At 43.8% G+C, this 24,478-nt stretch overlaps 1 protein-coding gene across 2 annotated transcripts; it reads right to left on the reverse strand.

Annotated features, from left to right (window-relative positions):
* Window positions 1–1,974: 1,974 nt before the first annotated feature.
* On the reverse strand, window positions 1,975–20,615 carry NRIP3 (nuclear receptor interacting protein 3). Of its 2 annotated transcripts, XM_059929538.1 has the most exons (7): window positions 20,382–20,615; window positions 6,372–6,533; window positions 5,752–5,834; window positions 3,752–3,891; window positions 2,723–2,775; window positions 2,513–2,607; window positions 1,975–2,213 (listed from the first exon to the last, which is right to left on the reverse strand). In XM_059929538.1, exons 1-7 carry the CDS (start codon window positions 20,553–20,555, stop codon window positions 2,198–2,200), a joined length of 723 nt encoding a protein of 240 aa, XP_059785521.1. In that variant the 5' UTR covers window positions 20,556–20,615; the 3' UTR covers window positions 1,975–2,197. The 2 variants fall into 2 exon arrangements, with proteins under 2 accessions (XP_059785521.1, XP_059785522.1); XM_059929539.1 differs by lacking the exons at window positions 1,975–2,213; window positions 2,723–2,775 and having other exon boundaries at window positions 2,519–2,607.
* Window positions 20,616–24,478: the final 3,863 nt, after the last annotated feature.

The following is a 24,478-nucleotide window of genomic DNA, read 5'->3' on the forward strand; positions in this document are numbered from 1 at the left end:
CTGGAAAGTCACTGACTGATTTTCAGAGGCCAGAAAGATCACTAAAGGCCATCTGATCAACCCCCTGATGCCATATAATCCTGAACTCGAAGGGTCAAAATCAGTGGCATCTTTCTAACACCTGAGAATTCCTGGCCTCACTTGGTCCACAGGGAATCCAAATAAGGATAAACCAGGCCAAGGAACTTCTAACATGCCTCACTTGTGGCCAAGAGTCAAGGCTCAGAGTGGAACTTTCTACTAGGGAAGAGGTGAAGTATTTCAACTCAGTCCTAGGATGAGAAGCAGGCCAAAGTGGTTCCATGATAGGTAAGGGAGGAGAGTGGAGAGGCCTCAGTGGAAAGGTGCAGGTGCCCCCATGTAAGAAAATGGGGGTAGTTTGAGGGGGTACTGAAGGCTGGTAACATGGGATCACCCCTGCTGAGCTTCAGATGTGGCCTCCCCTACTGTGGCTGTGCTTAGTTTTCCATCTTGCTTTCTCTGTAGAGGCTGATAAGAAGGGGGCCTGGGGTGATGCAGTGACAACTGGCTACAGTATGGCTGCCTAGTTGTTCAAATGGGGGTCACGTCACCAAGTTCCTAGTCTTTAGGGAGCTTCTGAAAAGCTGAAAACATTCAGAGTTCCAAAGAGTTGTTTGATAGAGACAGTTGCTTAACGCTAGACAAGATTGTTGGTGGGATCTGGCAAAGTTTGAAGTAGGATCATTAAATATTCGAGGAACTGCTGCTATGAACCAAGGGTAGACTTGGGAATCTCTTAAAGGGACACCCACAGCTGGCTATTTTTCTGACTTCTCTGAGCACATCTCTGACCAAACTGAAGGGGAGATTCCATTACAGGTATCTATGTGCCCAACTGACACCCCAACAGAAAGGCTTCAAGAAACCCCATGACCTCTTTGAGAGGGGTCAGGAAACATTGAGGAGTCAGAAAAAGTTGTTGTGAACTCTTGGGCAGGCTCCTGCCCTGCCTCTTTCCTTATACCAGGACAGAACTGAAGAGCTTCCCAACCATCAATTCCCTGCCAGGAAGTTTCATTCCTGGCCCCCATCCCAGAAATGCTTCCCTAGGTAGGCTTTCCCACCAACTGATTCTATCCTTCTATTTTGGACCTGCTCTGGGTTTTTTCATCTCCTTTCCCCACTCCTGTTCCCAGCTACTTGAGTCTGATGCAGACAAATAACAGGCTAGGCAGAAATACTGACTGGATCTTGGGGTTATCAACATCTGACAATGATGCCCAGATTATTTACTGAAGCCTTCAATTCCATCTCAGAGAGTGGTTAATGTTCTTCTGTCTGTGAGTCCTTCCTCCTCCTCCCCTCCAAGACGTTCAAGGTGAGAAGCCACCTCATTCATCTTTATACCCATGGCTTTTAGGCACCAAGATAAGCACCTAAATGTGACAGTTTGGGTCAGGGGACTTCTAGTGGGCTTAGCACACAGGAGAGAGGGCTACCCAGATCCTCTGGCATCCATCCCCAAAGCATAGCCTTCTCCTACCCTGCCTTTTTACAAACCGCCCCCCCCCCCCCTTCATCCTCCTCTCAAGGCTTGACGCAACAAATGAGCATGAACATGGCCTTGGCCTTGGCTTGTCAGGTCTGAATTCTAGGTCCCCTCTGCCACTGACTCAGTATATGAGCTTAGACAATTCAATTGCCTCTCCAGACCTTTAAATGAAAGGGTTGGACTAGATGATTTCTCTGGGCTCTTTCAGATTAATTCATACTTGAGAAATCAATGAATGAATTAGAAGAAATTCTAATTCTGAGCCATAGGTACCCTGCATCTCTTTGAAATAGCTGAAAGGAGGTAAAGGTCAGACACTTTAACTACAGGAAAAGAAGCAAGTGTATCTATGGAGAAATAGAACCTGGCAGTCCCTATACTTGACTAATAAAAGCAATTTCCTTGAAGAAGCAGAGAAATAGGCCACAAGTGAGACCTGGCAGTGTCAAAAAGGTCTATAAATTAAGTGATCAAAGGAGTAAAAAACAATGGCTATAACCAGACAAGATCTCTAAGCACAGACTAAAATCTAGAGAGGTCTGGGTGGGAAGGACCCCCTGGAGCTTCTATTAGAGGGGAGGACTTGGTCCAAAGCAAGTTGCTACTGCATTTGGTTCAAACCCAGTTTTCTTAATCTGTCAACCTGGTATGTGTGCACATGTGCAGACATGCTGCAGGCTGTAGTTATGCTTCTGAAGTGCTGAAATGAGAAAGAAATAAAAGAAATGATACCAAATTCAAAGAAGTTAGACTGAAGGCAAGTACAATTTTAGTTTAAAAGCTACTCATCTTTCCCACCACTCTATGCAGTATCATCACTGCTCATTCTGAAATGTGGGCTATAGAGTTTTGTGGGATTGTGAACTCTGGGGGTGAGGAGGGGTATACTTGTGGTATGACCGAAGGTCAAAAGCAGGATACAACCCAATATCCTGTGTGAGAACCCCTCCAGTTAATGACCAATGGATTTTACTTGACCTGACCCATTTGGGCACTCACTTGTCTTCATTCAAGGAAACTGTTTCCTCAAAAGGGATTTCTTGCTTGTCTGTCTTCCCCATGATCAGCCGGTGCTTATCCAAGTTTATGATACACTGAAAACAAAGGAGAATCACTGGTTACCGTCAATGATCCCACTATGGGGTCTCCATGTAAGAGGACCCTTGCCTCAGAGAAGAAGTACCAATGGGAATGTAGAATCAATCCTACCTTCAGGGATCGGAGAGTCTGGAGACCAAGGGACAAGTTTTTCTCATTGTCCTCTAATAAAAAAAATTAAGATTTAACCATTTTCATGTTGGTTTAGAAGTCAGCCTTATCACCATTAGGTTCTATGCAACCTACCTTCCTTCCTTCCTTCCATCCATCCATCCATCCATCCAATAAACATCTGTTGAGCATTTATTATATTAAATAATTTTCCCAAATCATTATAGTTAAAAGGTGGGGCTTCCCTGGTGGCGCAGTGGTTGAGAATCTGCCTGCCAATGCAGGGAACACGGGTTCGAGCCCTGGTCTGGGAGGATCCCACATGCCGCGGAGCAACTGGGCCCGTGAGCCACAACTATTGAGCCTGAGCGTCTGGAGCCTCTGCTCCGAAACAAGAGAGGCCGCGATGGTGAGAGGCCCGCGCACCGCGATGAAGAGTGGCCCCCACTCGCCGCAACTGGAGAAAGCCCTCACACAGAAACGAAGACCCGACACAGCCAAAAATAAACATAATAAATAAATAATAAATAAAAAATTAAAAAAAAAAAAAGGTGATAGAGTCAAGATTCAAACTGAAGTCTTTTTAACTCTAAAGGACAAAGGCTTTTGGACAAAAACCAGGAACTTAGAGTACTCTAGAATAGAGTACATGAGGGAAAGTATAGGAGTTGGTGGGAAATTATGAAGGGATTTATGGCAAAGGAGTAAAAGGATCTTGCCCTCTACCTCCAACTAGCCCACAGAAAGCTCTCAGGGGCCATTTTTACTGGCACACAGAAATGTTTGTTTTCTTACCCCTTGAATTTTTTAATTCTCTCAGTGATTCTCAACATGTCTTGAATGTAGCTCAAGGCCCATCTGGTACTTCAGAAGGCAAAAACTGGGACAAGATTTATAGTACAAAAAAGTGGAAACCTGGGATTTTGAAGAAGTCAATATTTACAGGCATAAAATCCCATGAGGGTTTGGTGGAAGGAGGGAGAGGGTTTAACTTAGGGGTCCATGGGTCCAGTCCCCCATTCTACTCACCAACCACGGCTGCTGGGCAGTCCAGGTGGAGGGAGCCCAGTGTGATCACTAGGTGCTCAATCTGGCCCACTACTTTCAGATGTCGGGGTAGAGAAAGCTTCTCTCCTTCATGCTTGTGAGATCTGACATGCTCCTTGAGTCTGCACAAGAGAGGAAATACCAGAATCCCCTTGGCAGAAGTTTCTGGTGGAATCTGGCAATGCCTACCTTCTGACACACAGCTGGAATTTTCCAGAGATTTCCTGGGTTAATTTACCAAAATAAAATGCTAGTCTACACTTCTTGTTTCAGCACTTTATCCTAAACATGCCAGGAGATATAAAAAACTAAAGATTCAGCTCCTGTTCTCAAAAAGCTATGTCACTATCTGCACTGGTGGAATATGAGAGTTGACACACTCAGAGAACCCTTTTCTGCATCTCAACATCCCTACCTATGTGCAAGGCAATTTAGTTAACATATCCTTTTATCCATCTGTGGGTAACAGATCTCAGAGAAGGCAGGTAAATCCTAATTTTAGAAGATGCTTTGTTCAGTGTCTAATTTTCTCTTTGTCTATTTCAGTCTATCCTCATCATTTAGTCTTAGGCTATAAGGATGGTGGAGGCAGGTACTTATTTGTTAAGTGCATTGATATTGGCATCAGCAAGGCATATTGTGGAGAAAGTCCTAATTAACTTAACTTGTCTATCTAGGGGAGGAAGGCAAGAACAGCACCAAGGTTTCACACAGTTATGTAAGCTGATTGGAACAGCTAGCACCGAGCTATTATGAGTTGGTGGATAAATACTTAATTATGGACTTTCTGTGCCAATACTTCTGCTTTACTCCATTTCCTCTCTTCTGGTGTTATATCCCATCCAAAAGAAAAATAATTGCAATTTTACAGACGGTTATTAATTCCTCCGGAATCATGGCAGTCTTCTGCCTAATTATGCACCAGGACATTATTAGTCTTTCTGGAAACATCATGTTGCACTATAGCTCATCTCTTCACCACATAAAAAGCTCAGGATTCTTCTCATAGGAGCACTTGTGTCCTTGCACTCCTCCCCCACCCCACCCCATCCACCGCCCTAAACAACAATGCACAAAACCCATAGAGCCAGCTTCAAAGAGTCACAGTGGTGGTGAGGGGCGAGGAGAAGTTAGAAATGAGAAGGAACAGAACATGTGGCAGAGGTCACTGATTATACAAATCAAGACTTGTGCAAGCCCTGCCTAAGAATAGGGATATTTTGAAAGTAGCTTAAAATGGGCCATTATATCTACCCTAGTGATTGTTTCAATACAGAGATTTAGGCTGGGGAATGCTTTGTTGTACTTAGGGCTAGAGAAGTGGAAAAGGATATTGGGTTGATCCTCCCATTTCTGGGCTAGATCTCAGGGCCCATCTAGTACTTTGGAGGAAAGAGAAGGAAGAAGAAAGGAAATAAAAGTACAGATTGAGTGAAAAGGAGGAAAGATACAAAATGGCTTTCTCTGACTAAAAAAGAGGGAGAACCCAATTCCAGCTGTTAAAGAACTGAAGATATTCAATATATGAGATGTCTGCCTCACACCCAGTCCCCAGCAGGGGCAGCAGTAAGATCTGATTTTACCTGTTATTTGCAGGGAGGAAAGGTACTAATCACCCCTGTGATGGTTCAGGCCCAACAGCAATAGCAGCTCTATTCCACGGTCTCACTGATGCTTCTTGGGACAGGCAGTGTGGTCTCCAGAAGGACCCCAAGTAAGCTAAGGCCAACCACATCCCTGATTTTACTTCTCTGGGGTACACCAGCAGGGCAGATCCTTCTAACTTGTTGTCTGGGCAGGGCACAAATCAGGATCAGGGCATGGCATGCAATGAGCCAAGGATCTCATACTTTCTCATTCCAGAGCCCAAAGGTCTTTGCTCAAAACTTAATTGGTGGGAGTTAATGGAAAGCCTGGACTTCAAAATAAATTTAAGCAAAGAGTGTATTAGCATCTGACTTCTAGCACAAGTGGCTACTTACCCCAGTCTGTCCACACAGGCTGAAGAGATGAGATTATACTGACAGCCTGTGTCAACCAAGGCTTTCACATCCTTTCCAGCACACTGTGGAGAGGAAAACATACTGTTCAATAGGAGCCAGAGAAGCAAAAGGGAAGGGAGATCCAAAGAGCAAGCAGCAGATGTCATATGAAAGGCAGGGTTGGAGAGCATCCTCACAATTATGGGTTGGCAGTGTCCCATCTTTATCCATTGTTGAGTCTCCTTTGAGGGGTTCTTTTTCCTGCTGAATCTAGAGCTTACAGAGGATCCCAAAGGACTTTGGGTATTTCATTCTATACACCAAGTGGCTCTTAATTTTGTGTGTGTGTGTGTGTGTGTGTGTGTGTGTGTGTGTGTATCACATACTCCTTTGCAAATCTGATGAAACATTTAGTCCTTTTCCCCACAAAGATGCACATGCATACAAATTACTGCATATATTTCCAGTGTTGCATGGAGTGCCCCCCTTAAAACTCATTTATGAATTCCATGATAAGACCTACATTCTCTACAATTTGGAGAAGAGGGCCCCATTATTGGGATAATGGGCCCAAATCCTATTCTCCAGAAAACCTGGAAAAGCTATTCTCAGAACATTACCTGGCAAGAAACCAAAATCATGTCATCATCCTCAGACTTCTTTAGCCCCTCAGACTTGGCATGATTGAGTTTGTTGGTCTTGGAGGCCCAAGGGACACGACTGCTTCGGAGCTTTGACAGGTTGGTTTCCATGAGACGCCTCTGCAGAATGTTATGAGGTTGCTTGAGGAAAAGAAAGCAGAGGCTTCTTAATGACAGGTCATTTCCCCCTTCTCTCATTGTCCCCCAGGTGCTGCAGAAATAATGAAGGAGCTGCCCATAACTGAGCTCCATCTTTGCTTCTTATTTATTCTTCCTTCAAGTAGGGACTTCGTGGGTATTATCAGAGCAGGAACTATAAACCAATTTGCAGTAGGTAACCCTGAGTGAATGAAAGAGCAATGTGGGACCCTGGGAAATGCGGACAGGGCTGATAGTCCATGGCTAAAGAGAACTAAGGGACCCTTGTGATTTGTACTACCTGGGCTTTCTGCTTTCCCTTCCCTTACAAGGGCATTTCAGGAGGAAAGTGGCCATAGTCTATGTGGAATAAATGTATCTTTCCAGGGGACTTATAGAAAGGGAAGCTAATTCTCACAGGCCAAAGAAACCTTCTTAGCACTGGTTTTCAGTAGTTCTGCGTACTTCTATTTCAAGTCTCACTCCCTCACAGTATTATCCTTTGGACCCAAATACATGTGCCTTGGTGACTTGGCTCTCCTGTGGGCTGAGTTATCCATGGGTGGATGAGATAGGAAGACAGGGATTCATACCTGCTGCATAACCCTCTTAGGAGACACACTTTAGAACCTGGCAGATCCCAGAGGAATCATCCTTACTGTTATCCTCTGGACCTCAAGGAGCATAAGGCTCCTCCTGCCATGTGCTTGTCATCCATTCCCGCTCTCTTCAATGGGTCAAAAGTGGAGTATAAAAGGGACAGAAACTGACCAAGAAGCAGGGGACTTAATTAGACCTTATATCTGTGCCAGGATACCTAAGGTTAGGGAGAAGAATGAGGAATATGAAATCAAGTCTGCCCTTTGATAGAGCTTAGGAGAGTTACTAGGGCAGATATATCTATGCTCTATTGTTTCTACTCAAAGTGGCCTCCAGGAAGTGTAAGCCACCTCTTAAAGTCATTTGACCTGAGAAATTTCTATACAAAAGCATATTATTCCTAGTTTACAATAATATTAAAAATTCCTCAAAGGATGGAGTCTAACCCCAAGTTTCTATGTGACACATACTAGATGGCATTCCAATTCTAGGGGGGAAGAGAGTTACTCCTAGAAGTCCAGAGCCTAGAACCTTCCCCAGGAAGGGGGTAGAAGTGCAGGAGGTCTTCATTTCCACCATATTACAGATTTCTGAGGAAGAATGGAGTCAGAGCCATGACTCACTGTAACCCTGGTGAGGCGAAGAAATGGTTTCCCAAAATACACTGATTCTTGGCAAGGCAGATTTTAAATTAGTATCCTTGGGAAAAGGAGAGAGAGGGGCATTTAAAAGAAAATGAGAGCTTCTTAACTTGACAAGGAGCTGGAGGAAGTGCTAACTCTGATTTCCTGATTGGACCCTGGGAGAATGCTTTGCTCCTCAAAAGAAACAGAAATTCTTCATTCTTATCTCTCTCACTAATAAGCCTAGATTCATACTAAAGCAGGTGTTTGTTTCTGTCAGGTCCATGCTTAGCATGACCAACTCAGATAAGCTGGATTTGTAGAACTGAAGACTGGAAGGGACTTCAAAGGCCATCTGAACAAAGCCCTCCTAACCTAAAGTTCGAGGCTTTCCTTCTACAGTGGTCTCACCCAACACCACTTTACCTGGTTATTCTGAATCTTGAGAGGAGTCTAATCATCACTGGACAGATCAGGCAAACAAGGAAGGTTCTGAAATCGTTTTCCTTGAAGTCATCTCTCTTTGAATTTTCCTACTCTACCCTTTCTCCACAGGCTATACACATACTCAAAGTTCTCCCACACTGGGAAGAAAACTCCTCCACAAACCCTCAGACCCTGCCTCCTCAGTGCCACGTCCTAATCACAACCCTGCCTTAAACGGTCTTAAAAAACGGTCGAAATCACTAGTCTATTTCCTGACATCCTATATTTTCTTCACTAAAATCACTTCTGATCCCACAACACCAATAACGATCTCCTAATTTCCAAATCCGACAGACATATTTCAGCCTTCATTTTACTTGACTTCTCTAGGGCGTTCGGCCCTGCTGACTATTCCTTTATTTAGTAACCCAAAAAAGGTTCAAACATAATACATCTTCAATATAAAATATTCAAATGTCACTTTAGTATATACAATTAAAAGGGAAAGTCTCTGCAACCCTTCAAACCTTCTCAGTTCTACTCCCTACAAAGAACAACCATTAAATTTAGAAGTATATCCTTCCAAAAATTTTAATACATCTACAAACATAAATAAAAACAGGATCATACTGTAACACTCTTCTAAATTTTTAAATTTTTGTTTAATATATGAAAGGCATTTTTCTATGTCAGTACATATAATTCTTTTCATTCATTTTTATAACTAGGAGTCTTCATAGTATAGTTCGGGAGTTGAAAATTCACAGCCAATAAACTCATATGAACCTCAGAGATGCTTTTCTGTAGCCATTTAATTATGCCCTTATGTTTGTTTGTTTGTTTTTTTGGCCACACCACATGGCGTATGGGCTCTTAGTTCCCTGACCAAGGATCAAACCTGCACCCTCCGCACTGGAAGTGTGGAGTCTTAACCACTGGACCACCAGGGAAGTCCCTGCCCTCATGTTTTAAATGACAACGTAACTGCACATTTACCTCTGCTTCCAACGAAAATTTCACTAAAATGATAGTCAAGGAACAAGAAAGGCCTAAACCTACAAGAACAAAGAGAATAGTAAAGTAAGCAACAACAATAACAAAAAAAGAGATTTTGACAAAATTTTGGAATCTAAAAAGCAGACGAAAAACTGGTAACTGACCTAGACTAGAGAAAGCTAAGTGCCTCACACCATTTTACTTCATGGAACACTGGAGTCACGGAGACTGCCAGTTGCTAATTAAAATCCATGATCTCCTCTTCTTTCTGGACAGATACCTAGATTATGTTTCCCAGCCTTCCTTGTAGTTAGGCAAGGCCATATGACTGAGTTTGGCAAACAGAATGTGAGTAGAAGTGACACACTAGGCCTGACCTGTAAACCTCTCCTGTGTACACTCCTCCATATTCTTTTCCACTTGTGACGGGCTGGAATGGAGATGACCCTTATGGTAACCTTCCTGGAGGTAACATGTTGAAGACAGAAGAGCCACTCACTGTCAGCCTGGGTCCCTAAATGACTACATGGAAGAGGGCTGTCTTGTTGACCTTTCCACTAGAACTGTTACCTAAGAAAAAATAAACTATTATATTTGAACTATTTTATATTTGGGGGTCTAGCTGTAAAAGCAGTTTTCCTACTTAAACTAAAACCCTGGAAAAGCTGAGGAATTAGAGGTATTAGAACCTCTACAAATGGAGGGTATGATTAGGGTTGGAAAGAGATTAGTATAAAGCCTGCATAAGACCCCTACTTGATCCAGACAACTGGGAAGAATGCCAAAACTTTATTCTTTTTGTAAGAGTAAATCAAAAGACTCTGGTTGGTTGACAGTTTGGCTAGGCTTAGAACAGATTCCTACAGCAGCTAAGAATGAGGGTGGAGTGCCATACTATACCAGAACTGAAGAATATGAGTTGAAGGGCTCACATGGAGCCTTGCATAATGAAAGATAAAAGACCCAAACCAAGATTTCACATCATCAAGAATTTCTGGAATATCATGGATGACAAAGATTCCAAAAGTTTCCAAAGAGAAAAAGATGATTTCAAATACAAAGGATTAGGAACCAGAATTACATAGGACTATTCAGTGGTAATAATGGAAGCTAAAAGACAATGGAATGATACTTTTAACAAATCTGACAGCACATAATTTCTAAACCTAGCCAAGCTATCAATTAAGACTCAGGAAAGTTATTTCCCAAGAATCCTTAAAGCAGCTTCTGAAGGATATACTCCACAAAAGCAAGGGAAAACAACAAACAAAGAAAAAGCATAGGATCCAAGAAATAGAGTATACAATAGAGAAGAGAAACAAGGGAAATTCTGAAAATGGTGTTGAAGGAAAAGTCCAGGATATTGGCTGTGTAGTGGGCTTTGAGAGCAACCAGTCCAAAATGAAATGGGAGGATAGAGCACTCCAGGAAGGATGTCTCCAAGAAAAAAAAAAAAAGAACCTGCTAGATCATCTGCAGTTTTAAGGTACTTGGAGGAGATTTAAATTTTATATAGAAAATTAAACAAAGGGAAAAAACTAGGCAATTATTAATTTTGATAAAAATAAATATTTGTATGAGAAAGGAAACATAATTATGGTATAGTATTTGACTCAGCTGTGAATAATATGAATATAGTCATAATAATGTAAGCAGTAAATGCTGATTTGACCCCAAATAGCTATTTAATTGTTATTAACATATTACAATATTAATATAGTAGGAGAGGGGACATGATGGGAAGGTATAAGATAATTAAGGAACAGTTTAAGTTTTTTTAAGTTTTAAATTATATACATGTGTTTTTTGATAAAAAGTAAATTTTAAAAATATACCCTATACATTAAGAAAGCATACAGCCATAAGAAAAGCCAACTTATGATGGCTTAAATGGAGGTGTATTTTTTTCTCACATAACAAGAAGATTGGAGGTAGGCAGCTGCTGGCATTAATTCAGCAGCTTAACAACTTCAGGGCTACTGTTTCCGTAATTCTCTTGGATACTCCCTCATGGTCATATGATGGGTGCCCCAGCTCCAGGCATTACATCCACATCTAAGGAAGGAGGAAGGAGGAAGGGATTCTGTGCCATCTATCCTTTTTATCAGGAAAGCAAAAGCTTTCCCAGAAGTTCCCTCAGCAGTCTTCTGCCTATATCTTCTTGGTCAGAATTCCCACAGCCACTTCTAACTGCAAGGGGGTTTGGATGAATTTAGCTTCTGTGTAGAAGAGTCAGGTAGATAGAAAAGGGCTGAAAATGGGTGATGATTTAGCCAACTAACAGTGTCTGCCAAATCATGCAAAAACTGAAGTGTGTGTACATGTGTGCACATGCACATACATGTGTGCACACACACGTACATGCACACATCAACAATGTAACTTAGGCAGATGTAATGTCAGGTTACCCCATAACCAACCACCTTAGAACCTATTTTTTTTACATCTGCCCTACTTTATGCATTTTAAAATAGCACATCATCTATAGACCTATGAGTCTGTGGTACAAACATACCTCAATTTACTTAACTACTAATGGACATGTAGATTATTTCTACATGTTTGCCATTAGAAACAATGCTTCAATAAACTCAACATTCCATTTTTTTGTAACTCTCCTCCACTGGCTTCTAAAACCACTTTTCTGTCTATTCTGCATCTGTCTCATTTATTGGCTCCTTTGCCTCTGCTCATTTCCAAAATGTTAGTGTTCCTTGTTGCTCTATCTTAGGTCCCTTCCTCACTCTACAAAACCTTTTAGGGCAATCTTATCTGCTTTCATTGTATAAATTACTACCCTTATGATGAAGACTCCATCTCATGCCCAGCCCTCACTTCTGAGTTTCAGACCCATAGAACCAACTGCCTCTTTGAACTTCTCCACTTAGACACCCCACAGGCACTTTCAAACTTAACTTGTCCCACTGACTTTCCCACAAAACTTGTACTTTCTCCAGTATTCTCCATCTTGGTGAGTGAAATTCTGCCTCTTTAACACCTTGTAGTTTCCTCTCCATTTCTGCTGTTATTGCTAAGTTCAAATAATCTCCTAAAACATTATGTTCATGGTCTCCTTCCCCTACAGTGGCTCCCTTTCCAGCTGTATCAAACACAAAATACTCAATTTAGCATTTAAGATCTTCCACTAATTCATCCTCCTTCCCAGTCTTATCTTTAATCCTCCATGAAGGCGTTCTACTTTAGCAAAAGGAGCACTTATCACATACTACCTTGGGCAAATCACTAATCTCTCTAAGCATTACTTTTCTCTCAGTCTCACCTTCTTCATCAGTAATAAAAGAGGTTTGAGCTCCAAAGTCCTGTTCTATTTTAACATTCTGGATTATTCCCTTTACACCAACCTGGTAAAATGGCATCACTACACGCCCATCCATTCTTGATTCTTTTCTTTTCCTAAACTTCCATCCCAAGTATAGATAGTCCCCAACGTACAATGGTTCAACTTACGATTTTTCGACTTTGTGATGGTGCAAAAGTAATACACGTTCAGTAAAAACTGTACTTTGAATTCTGATCCTTTCCCAGGCTGGTGATACGCAGCACAACACTCTCTCATGATGCTGGCAGAGGCAGCAAGCTGCAGCTCCCAGTTAGCCTCATGATCACGAGGGCAAACAACTGATACACTTACAACTATTCTGTACCCATACAACCATTCTGTTTTTTCACTTTCTATACGGTATTCAATAAATTAGATGAGATATTCAACACTTCATTATAAAATAGGCTTTGTGTCAGATGATTTTGCCCAACTGCAGGGTAATATAAGTGTTCTGAGCACTTTTTAGATAGGCTAGGCTAAAATACAATGTTCAGTAGGTTAGGTATATTAAATGCATTTTCAACTTAACAATATTTTCACCTTACAGTGTGTTTATCAGGATGTAACCCCATCGTAGGTCGAGGAAGATCTGTACTGTTGCTACTTCCTCCAAAACTTATCTGGTATCGATCTACTTCTCCTCATCTTTACTGCTTCCAATCTAATACAAGCCACCATCATCTCTTATCTGTGCTACAACAGCCTCCTAACTTGTCTTCCACCTCTTCCTTCACCCTTCTCCAAATCATTCTCTACACAGCAACCAGAGTAAGCTTCTAAAAATATAAGTGAGATAATACATTCCCTTACTCAAAAGACCTTCAATGGCTTCTCATTGTTCTTCAGACAAAATTCAAACTTCCTACCACGGTCTATAGGGCTCTGTGCCATCTGGTCCCTGTCTATCTTTCAAACCTCCACATACCTACCATATACACACCACTCTACCCTTTATTCATCCACACCTCCTTACTCAAAAACTCTTTCCCATTCTAATGCTCTTGTACCTGCCATTCCCTCTGCCTGAAATGTTTTCCCCTAATATTTCAAATAGGTAGCTTGATCTCATCTTTCAAGTCTCAGCTCAAATATCACTTCCTCAAAAACATCTTCCCTGACCATACTATTTAAAGTAGGCACTCCACTTCTTTAGTTACTAACATATCCCACTATTCCTTTCAGAGTAATTATAAGTCCAGAATTATTTTGCTTATCTAGTTGTTTATTATTTCACTCCCCCACTAGAGTGTTAATTTCACAAGGGCAAGGACCTTCATTGTCTTGATCACAGCTATATCCCCAGCTCTTAGCATAATACCAAATGAATAAATCTCTACACTTTACTTCTTCAAAAAGCCTTTCTTGATTAATATCATCCAGTTCTTTCCTTCAGAATCCCTTCAGTACTCGTACATTACATAGTTTGTACTACTTGCATTCCCATTCCTTGACTGTTGCTTTGTAAATATGCTTAAGTGGTTTATTTTTCTGTTTATTGAAATATTGCCTTTCCAAGGGCTATCTTCTACTTTCCAGGTGTACTTCAAGATACACAGTATTAGTTAGATAGGTGCTGCAGGTACTCTGGTGGCCTTTTGGACATAGCTATGTCATCTTCCTGACATGGATCCTGCTTTATGCTTTAGCTCAACAAGGCAACACTAAGCAGTCACAGGTTCTCTACTGTTCCTGCAGTGTGGCTGCTAAACCCTAACCAGCATTTAGGCATCTAAATCCTAAGCGGGCAAACTCAAATGTGCTGCTTTTATCACCATCGGGAGCTTCTGAAAGAAATGGGCACAGTGGGCAATGCTGTATTCCAGGTAGACATAGCTGAGGTTCCTCAATCTAGAACCCAGTCTGATTAAATATCTCTTCTAACCAGGCTGTAAAGTGGGAAGAAAAGTGAGGTGAGAGGAAACAGGCTATACTGCAGGATACCACAGAATCATGATTTGAGCAAGAACTTCTAAGGCCACCTTCTCAATCCCTTTACCTACGCTGCATTGAATCCAGACAGAATCAAACTAATAGATTTCTGTGGTCCACAGAATGGATCAGACTGGAAAATAGGAGAAATTATAGAAGTCTGCTTTCTTTGTAGCATTTACTCTCAGAGGAGAAACCCAAGGTTTCTAGCTTCCAATAGAACTACAACTAGAACCACTTAGAAATAGGGGTCAGCAAATATGGCCCACAAGCCAAACCCAGCCTGCTGCCCATTTCTGTAAATAAAGTTTTATAAGAACACAATCAGCCCCATTTGTTTATTGCCTATGGCTGTTTTGCATTACAACAGCACAGCTGAGTAGTTGAGACAGAGACTGGCCTGCAAAGCCAAAAACAATTACTATCTGCTCCGTTACAGAAAAAGTTTGCCAACCCTTGACTTAGAGTATTGTTTAAACTATATATGCTTTGGAGTCAGACAGAGCTGAGTTCAAGTTAGTAACCACCTTGCAGAGCTTTTGGGAGGACGAAATGAGATGGTTTTTACAAAGCATTTAATACCGTGTCGGGTATAAAGTAAGCACTCAAATTTTAATAATTATATGTATGTGTACATATGTATTTTAAATTCTCATGCTCGGCTTAAAATTGAAGCTGACTACCATTCACTTCCTTTTTCTTAAAAGGGCATGAAATCATCTTACTCCACTTTCGTCCTCATGTACAGTTTGTAGACAGACATGGGCTCCTGATTGACTCTCACTTCAAGCCCAATATACACATCTCTGTCTGGTCTTGGAAGTCTAAAAGGGCACTAATATCTGTGCCTTCTCTTCTTTATTTGCTAGCTGAATATACAACACGTGACCCTTTCTACACCACAGGAACATAGACAGATTGTCCTTAGGTTTACTGCTGCTCAAAATCACATGGAATCTACCTAAGGCAGTCTGTCACATTGCCCCAGGACTTCTGTATTCTGTCTCTTTGCCTTTGCCTTATGACCCAACAGACATGTTATTTCAAAGAGAACAGCCTTATTCCTGATTGTTACCTGCTGGTGTGAGATGGTGGTTTCTCAACCGCCCATGGCAGACTGCATTTTTGTTATAAAGGATTCACACAAGAGCAGGGAATTCAACCAGATAACCTGTAAAGTTCTTCTTACGCTGAGGTTCTATAGGGCACACTCAAAGCAGCCTCCTCTCCATATAATCTCTTAGTCAGTTGACTCACCAGGGAATGATGAAACTCTAGTCGGATGTTGGTCACCATCACTATTGTCGCACCAGACCAGAGTAATCACTGCTTCCACTGAACTCCTCCAGCGCTTATTGACTATAATATCTTGACAACTACCATAGGCTTCCTGGTGGTATTATTTACATTTTCATGGAACTATCTATTCAACATCTACAACTGAATAGCTAATAGACATCCTAAACTTAACTTCTTCAAGAATCAAATTCCTGATTCTTATTCCCTATCCCTAACCCACTCCTCTTGTATTCTTAGCCATCTCAGTAAATGAGAAACTTTATTCTTCCCATTGCTAGATCAAAAACCTTGAGGTCATTCTTGACTACTCTTTCTTTCAGATCCTTAATCCAATCTCTCAACTAAACTTGTCAGCTCTGTCTTCAAAATAACCTGAGGGTCTGATCTTTTCTTGTCCCCTTCACTGCTAGCACACTGCTCTGTGCCACCATCAACTTTCACCTGGATTACTATCTAACAGCTTCCTAACCAGTCTCCCTGCTTCTACTTTTGCCCTCTATAGTGAAATCCACACAGTAGTCTACTTTGTGAAATAAGTCACGTCGTGTCACCCCCTGCATAAAATTTTCCACCAGTCCCATATCAGATTAAAAGTCAAATATCTGTATGTACAATGATCTATAAGGCCCTAAGTAGTTTGGCCTCCCACTATTTCTCTGATGTTATCTCCTATCGCCCTCCTGTTGCTCACTTTGCTCTGGCCACAATGGCCTCCTTACAGTTTTTTAATCACATCAAGCACACTGACAATTCAGGCCTTTGCACTTGCTGTTCCTTCTGCCTAGAACATTCTTCTCCAAGATATTTTGCTCTCTCATTTCCTTCAGTATCTTGTATAATGTAATCTTATCAGACAGGCCTTCCCTGACCACCCTAGATAAAATAACAAGGCTCTACTCCATCCTACCCTGGCCATTACACTCCCTGTTCCCTTATCCTGGTTTATTTTCTCCATAGCACTGATTACATCCTGATATATTATATATTTACGTGATTTATTTTCTGCCTTCTCCCCCCCACAAGAATGTAAGTTCTATGAGGGCAGGAACTCCGTTTTGGTTCACTACTATATCTTCAATACCTAGATTATGCCTGACATGTAATAAGTGTTCAATAAATACTTGGGGAATAAATTAATTAATTGGTCCTATCCTTCCCCCTAATCTATAAACTCATTGTACAGGTAAACTTTGCTGTCTTCTTCTTTGTGGTCCTAGCACCTAGCATTGTGTCCTGAACATAGCAAGTGTTCAAATAATGTTTGCTGTAATTAGGATTCGATCACGGCTCTGGAAATCTTCAGTTTGCACTAGATCCTGATGTTATACTGGTATTTCATGCTCCTCTTCTAAGACTCCCAAGTTCTCTGGTCCAAAATCTATAGCACTATGAATGTCTTGTGGCATTATGAATAACTTATCTACAGGATACCACCCAGGGCTGCCCTCATTGACAGAAATTCTGATCAGGTAGATCAGATACTAGGAGTACAGGGCTAGTTATTTCATGGTCAGTTGGCTTTGCTGTGTTCCACCATCCTTCCCCCCAGCCTTCTCCTAATTCTAGTGAGTTTTGCTAAAGCACTTGGCTAGAAGCAGAATCAATCATATATAGGAAAGCAAAACTGTCTTTCTATTGCTGAATAAGTAAGGATATAGCCTGATGGTCAGTAATATTATCATATAGGAAAGACAGCATATTATCCCATGACATGACTGTTTTTAAAAATTAAAAAGTCCTTACCTCAATGAGAAAAACAGTTACGAACCTGGTAGCTAAAAGAAAAGAAATTAGAATACGCAAAACTCCAAGAGTGATTTTTTTCTCTACCCTCATCAACTAGAAAAATAATAATAAACGAAATAAAATATTACTCACTCATATCTCTGATTTTGGTTCTTAATCTAATACACAAAAAAGAGCACAAGATAAAAGGACAAACAAAAATAAGACAGCCAGACATAAGAAATAAAATTAATTTAGACTTTGTAGCAGCCAACTACACACAAACAGGAAAAGGGCAAAGGCACCTCCCTAGGGCCAAGAGAACAAGAACACACTTGACTGCCTATGGATGCTCTTTGCCAATCCAAAAAAAGTTGGCAGGCTGGATTCAAATAGTGAACGTTACAGAAACAGCATGGTAAAAGGTAGATAATTCAGAAAACTCAGCAGTATAATTCTAATATAGGTCACTAGTAGGAGGGAAACAACCCACAATCTTCTCACTGGCACAAACCCCAGAATCAATTAAAACTAATTTGTCCTTTCCCCCCTATCTCCCTCTGGTGCCATCCCTTCCCTTTTCTTGTCCCTCTTTTATTGAGTTTGTACTATAGATTTATACAGTTAATTTTTGTATCCTCAAAAATTTCACTTTGGTGAGAGAACACTGAGTCAGCACTGGTCTACACTACCAGATATATCCATAAAGTGAAGTGATACAGTATTTCTAAGGTTATTTCTAAGATTATCCTGATCCAGGAGCATAAGTTCCAAGAAAGCTTAAGCATGCCACCTCACCCCAGTACTCAGAGCTCTCCTAGCCCTATCTCAGTCTGCCTTGGCATCTGTGACTTGTTCTAGCTCTTCCGTGCAATCACTTGCACATTACAGGTGTGAGAACAGTGAGAGAGGGACATCAACTCATGGCAGTGGGGGGAGGCAGGGGAGAGAAGCTGTGAACCATGGTTCAGGGTCTCACAATAAACTGCTGTGTGTCACATCCACGGCTATAACCTGCTTCTTGAGGAAGCGTCTTCCTTCCAGCCTACTGCCTATGTTCTATGCTATCAGTTCCTGTGTGGCTCAGCTAAGACAGACTGGAGTCAGAAAAGCAGATGGAGTTCTTCCTACACAGGATGAAGCAGTATAAAGAATGCTAGGCAGAAGAATGGAGAGGCAGTTCCTCAGGGCTAGGAAATTCCTTGACATCCCAGGACAACCAAATGTCAATCATATCTTAAATCCAGCATGAAGGGAAACAAAATTCCACATTGTACTTATTTTCCTATTACTGTTTATTGGCTGAGGCTTCCAGGAACTAGGATTATTGTGGCAGGAACTAGGATTATTGTGGCCTGAAGGTAAGAAGACTTGAACCTGATTTGCTAAATGAATCTAGACTGTAGTAAAGTGAAAGGAGGGAAGAAGGACAGTTATCGCTTTTCTAGGAATACATTTCAGTCACTCACCACTCTGAGTTAGCATGAATCAGATTAACTATCCTGTGGCTTGTGCAGGTAAAATACCTTTTAAAAAACAGAGCAGGATAATTGAGTAGACATCCCCTGTACAATAAATAACTAAAAATGATTCTCTATCACAATGGGGGAGGGCAAATCTGATCTTGGTATCTATGTGTCATTAGAGTTGATTTAAAAAAACGAAGAAGAAGAAGAAGTAGATTCAGCAGCTCTGCCCTCCATACTCATCTTGTGGCGGGAAATGGCAATTTCAGTGGCCCAGGCTGACACCCCCCTTCCCTGACAAATTAAACATTCCAAAAGCTCAAAAAATACTGGAAAAATTAAACTGAGCATCTACTTCATTTAAAAGACATTTAAGTAATGCTTCATAAATTATTGCCTAGATGAATGAAGTGATCGTGAAATTCAAGAAAACAAGTTAAACTACAAGAAAATTCCAGATAAAACTACAAAGCTAAACATCAATTTGGTCCAGTGACTTAAATACAAGAGTCAGATACAGTTCTTTACACTAGTAACCCTTAGGCCCCCATAGGATCCCTCCTATAGATAGAGGACAGTACGGTCTTTGAACTCAGACCTCCAGTCCTGGAGTTTCTCCTTCTTAATGCCAAGAACAACCCTGCTAGAAAAAAAAGACTGCGCCAGCCCCAGCTCCAGCTCCACACGTGAGCCGGCTGATGAGCTGGAGCAGCCTGGCCTCCTTCCCCTATCCACTCTCTGGGGGTGGAGTAGCAGGAGAGGAAGATGATGCAGAGAGGTTTGGGGCTCAGGAAACCTTCAAGGTCCACCCTTTTTTCTCTCCCCAACCCCCGCCCTCCTGTTGGAAGGTCAAAGGTAGATGAGACCAAAATCAAACGGAGAAGTAGATTTTGTTTAGGGGGGGGGGGAACGGATTCAACAAAACTCAAGTGGATCTGGATGTGGTGACTGCCCAGAAAGCCCCTTCCCACTTCGCTCTCTCCTTCTCACGCCACTTAGGAGTCACCTCTGTCTGGGTCACGGCCCGGCCAAGCAGCCTGGGAGGCAGCGGGAGCTACCCTGGCTGCGAGGCTCAAGCCCCAAGCAATCAAACTCGGTATTGCGGAAAAATGGGAAGGAAAGGGGACCTGAGGGCAAGAAGGCAGGGCTGGGTCTCTTCTACTCCAGAGGAGAGACACGGAGGGAGGAAGCTGCGCTGAAGGGAGAGCGAGCTGGAAAAGCTACGACGGAATCCCGAGAGAAACTAAAGCAGGGGGATGCTGGATGGAGAGGAATCCGAAACAGAGCAACAGCTAGACAGCCGACAGTGGCCGGCGGCCGGCGGGGGCCCGGCCGCTGACTCAGTGAAAGCTGCAAAGGGCGGGCCCCGGGAGACCTCACAGCGCGATGGTGACGGGCCGCCGCGCGCGGGGACCCCGAGGCGGGCGCGGCCGCGGGGGCTCACCGTGTCCTTGGACGAGCCCAGCTTCTTGAGGCCGTCCAAGGGCAGCAGGTCGGCCGAGTCCTTGTGGATGAACTGCACGGCCTGCTTCATCCGGCGCTGCTGCCGCAGCGACGCCGCCTCCCGCCTGTCCGTCTCCTTGCGGCCGCCCTCGGTGAGGAGTCCTGAGTAAAACATCGCTGAGGCGCCCGCGGCCCAGCGTCCCGGTCGCTGCCTGATCCTCAGCAGCCCTCAGCCTCGAGCTTCTCCAGCGCCGCGAGAGTCGCGCGCCGCCTTTTTTATAGCCGAGCGTGACGTCACTGGGAGCAGCCAGTGTACACGCGGGGGGCGGGGCCCGCACAGCGCCCCGAGCCTGCACGCTGCTTCCCAGCGTCCCGGGCCGCTCGCTGCCCACCCCCGCACCACCCCGCTGGGGCACAGGGCGGGAGAGGAGGAGTGGCGCTGGCGAGACTGACTCCGAGCACCAAGGTCTACCGCGGCAGCTTTACCCAACCGGTCCCTCGCGTTGTGGGTGCCCCGCATCCCCTGGACCGAGATGAGGTGTGGGGAGGCCAACGCAGGAGCGGTCTCTCCCACGGCAGCCGCCGCCACCTCCTGGTCCCCGCTCACCTGTCCACGCCGTGGCCGACCCCGGGATCACCGACAGCCGGGCCATGCCCCGAGTCCTGCCGCCTGCGCCGCTGCTGCTCGGCTTCACCAGTTCCCACTTTCGCGCCCCTCCTGGAGTCCTAGCGCCCAAAGCCCCGGCTCCAGAGGACCGGCGGCGCGCTCCGAAGTTGGATTGCTAGGGATTTCTCCAACTTCAGATCGGTCCCCACCCACCAGGCCCACGTGATTGGGGAGGGGGCAGCCCCTGCGGGCCAGCCGGAGTCGGCCTTCCGGGGACCCTCCCTCCTCCCTGCTCCCTCTGCCCGCGGACCCAGGACCCGCGCATCCGAGCCAGGGAAGCAGGGCTTGGTGGATGCCTGCGGGTCACCCTGGGGCTGAGGAGTGGCGAGGGTCCCCGCCTCCGCGCGACTGCACACGAGTGCGAGCCTTACTTCTGCTCTTCGGAACACCCGGCAGAAAAGCATGTTTTTCTCAGCCAACACTCGGGCTCTCTCCAGCATGACTCCGGGAGCAACTGGAACCCGGTTTTCTTTGTGAATCTGTCATACTCTCAAGCCATTCCAATCGGGCCTTCAGGCATCCTGGGTCCTGGCCTCGACGTTGTGACTTAGTACAAACCACGTTTTCCACCCTAGAAACTACCACCACTGCACTCTCCCACCACATCTCACAGGAGCAGGCATGAAATAGAAAGATCTGCTCCCTGAAGAGAACCAACAAAAGTAAGAATAACGACATTTACTGAGCCTTTACCATGCACCAGGCACCAGAATAAATACTTAAAATGCAGTCTCTCATTGAATCGTGGCAACAACTTATGAGATAGTATCATTATTCCCATTTTACAGGCAAATGTCTGAGACCTCCTAACTGGTCTCCTGAATGTGCCTTGGTTCCCTTCCAATCCATTGTTCCCTGCTGCCAGAGTAATCTTTTCAAACTACACATGTGATCATCTCACCTCCCTGCTTAGAGCACCACAAAAGGCTTCCTATTGCTCTCAAAAGACCCATATTCTTGCATGGTCCGCCCCACACCTGCATCTCCACTCTGTACTTCAGCCTCATGAGCCTTCTTTCCTCCAGTTCCTTGAAGGAGCCATTGCCCCTCTTGCCAAATGGCTGACCTTTGAATATCCTGTTCCCTCTGTGTGGAATGTCCCCTCCAAACCTGTGTAGTAAACAGACCTCAATTCCACTGTCATGTCTTTAGGAAAGCCTTCTCTAACCTCCCAGAGGGAATGAGTTCTTCCTAATTATAAACTACGCATTTCTCCTGGACGTTCCACTTTTTTTCGTGGTAGTGGTGGGGGCGTTATTGGTTGTTTGGTTAATATTTATTTCCTTAATTAACTGTAAGCTCCAAGAAGGCAACTGAGTCCATTTTTTGCTTACCATTGAATCCCTAGCTCACAGAAGGCGCTCAGTAAATACTAGTATAAGTACAGCAAGAAGTTAAGGTCTTATCTGAGGAAAGCAAGAGGTAGAGCTGGGATTTTAACCTCAGACTGTCTGCCCCCAGAACCTGTGCTGGACTTCCCAGACCTGGAAGGGCTGGGTTTGACCTTGCTTCTTTCCCTCAGTTCCTGCCTTCAGCACTTGCCCTAGATTCAGAGCTCACATATTCCTGTAGAGAAATAAATCCAGAAGGTCAGAAGGCTGCTCACCTGGCTTCAAGGAAGCCCCAGGGATTCCCTGTCCCCCAACACACATTGAGCGCACAGCCTCCTGGAGGGGGGCAAAGGGGGGATGGGATTGCAGTTCACCTTCCAGTTCCCTGGCACACTTCCAGCAGTGAACAACAGTGGCTGCCTTGGGCCTTTCTGTCCTGTCGCCTGGATCCCTGCCTAGTCACTCCTCCAGGCCTGAGTCACCCAGGGAATGGTGAAAGACAGCCTTGCCTTGTCTCTCTAGGATAGGTGCCTCTGAGCTCAGCAAAGCATCAGGACAGGTCCAAAAGTGAGGGCCCCTGGGGCTCCGGCCAGGACAGCTACTTTCCTCTGAGAGGAAGCCAGGCAGGCAGATTCCAACTCCCCATCCGCAGGCAACTCAGCTCAGTCTTGCAGCCTTTTTGTTGGGGATGGCCCGACAGAAGAAAGGGACTCCTTTCATAGTGAGATTCCCCCCACACCCCTACCCAGAAAACCAGGAGCTGAATGTCTCTGATTGAACCGGAATTTGTCCATATCAAGTGTTACGGGAAAATAAATAGAGCCTTGGCTGGAGCTGAGAGTCTTTTTGTGAATGCAGAGCTCTTTGCTAATAGTGGGATTTGTGTTCTGCAATTGGATCTATGGCCACAACACCTACTGGTCCCCTCATCTCTCAGAGATCTTCCTCAGCCAGACAGATAGCATCACTGCTCTTAAGCATGGGGCAAGGTGTGAGGCCAACCCCACTCCCTGTAAACACCCTATGAGTTTCTGCAGACTGCAGACCTCTGGGCAGTTTATCCCGTTTGACCAAATGACTTTGAGCAAGTCACTTCCTACCTCTAAGCCTCAGTTTCCACATCTGTAAAATGGATGCAGCAAGATTGCTTATAAAATTGGGCTTTGTAAATTCTGGAAGGCTGTACCAAGGAAAGATCATTATTAATTCTCCATATAGCCAACCTCCCCTGCCCCACTGACCCATCTAGAAAAAACTATAATATAGTTGTTAAAAGCACAGGTTTTGGAGTTTGATACACTAGGTTTGAATCCCTGCTCTTCTACTTACTAGCTATGCAACTAGTAAGTTACTAAGTTACTTCACCACTCTGAGTTTTAGCTCCTCATCTAGAAAATGATGCTAGTAATGTATCTACCTCTCAGGGCTGCTGTGAAGATTAAATGAAATAATAATACACATAGCACATTGTGGCATGTAGTAAGGGCTCAGCAGAAGGTAGCTACCATAATTACCAGGGACAGTCTCAGGATTGCTGAGCCTCAGAATGGGCCCTGGTCTATGCTTCCTCCAAGCCTCCCTACAGACCTGAGCATCTCGCCCCCTCCCTGGAATCAAGGTCTCCTGGGGTAGCAGCTGGCCTCCTCTCTTCCTCTCTCTGGTGTCTCTGGATTCTGAATTTACCATGTGAAGTAAATTCTGTTTTAAATTCTGTTCTAAAATCCTCAACATCCTGCCTTGGCTGTTATAGAGGGTACGTCCTGGAAAATTATGCTAGATAAGCTGATGCTGTTTCAGTTAGGATTTTATTCATGTTGTTCTTATTATAAGTGACAGGAAACTCAGCTGAAAATTTCCTAAGCAAAAATGAAAACTTTTTGCTCCTGAAACTAACACGATATTGTAAATCAACTATACCTCAATTTTTTTAAAAAAAGGAAAACTGTCCCCTTAATTTAAAAGTGCAGGGGTTTCAGGCATGGCTGAATCCAGGGGCTCAAACAACATTAACAATGTGTTTCAACTCTAAGCTGATGCCACTGTAGGCCGGTTCTTCTAGTGTGATGGCTGTCAGCAGCTCCAGGCTTATAATCTGTTCAC

The sequence above is a fragment of the Balaenoptera ricei genome, chromosome 8 (genome assembly GCF_028023285.1).
Source record: "Balaenoptera ricei isolate mBalRic1 chromosome 8, mBalRic1.hap2, whole genome shotgun sequence".
Taxonomy (NCBI): Eukaryota; Metazoa; Chordata; class Mammalia; order Artiodactyla; family Balaenopteridae; genus Balaenoptera; species Balaenoptera ricei.

Bases quoted from the DNA above. Each gene is read 5' to 3' on its own strand.
- NRIP3 (XM_059929538.1), bottom strand. From the start codon at position 20,555: ATGTTTTACTCAGGACTCCTCACCGAGGGCGGCCGCAAGGAGACGGAC. The intron at 6,534-20,381 runs GTGAGCCCCCGC...CTTTTCCTCAAG, and splicing joins TGGGCTCGTCCAAGGACACG to CAACCTCATAACATTCTGCA. The intron at 3,892-5,751 runs GTAAGTAGCCAC...TCTCTTGTGCAG, and splicing joins GCCTGTGTGGACAGACTGGG to ACTCAAGGAGCATGTCAGAT.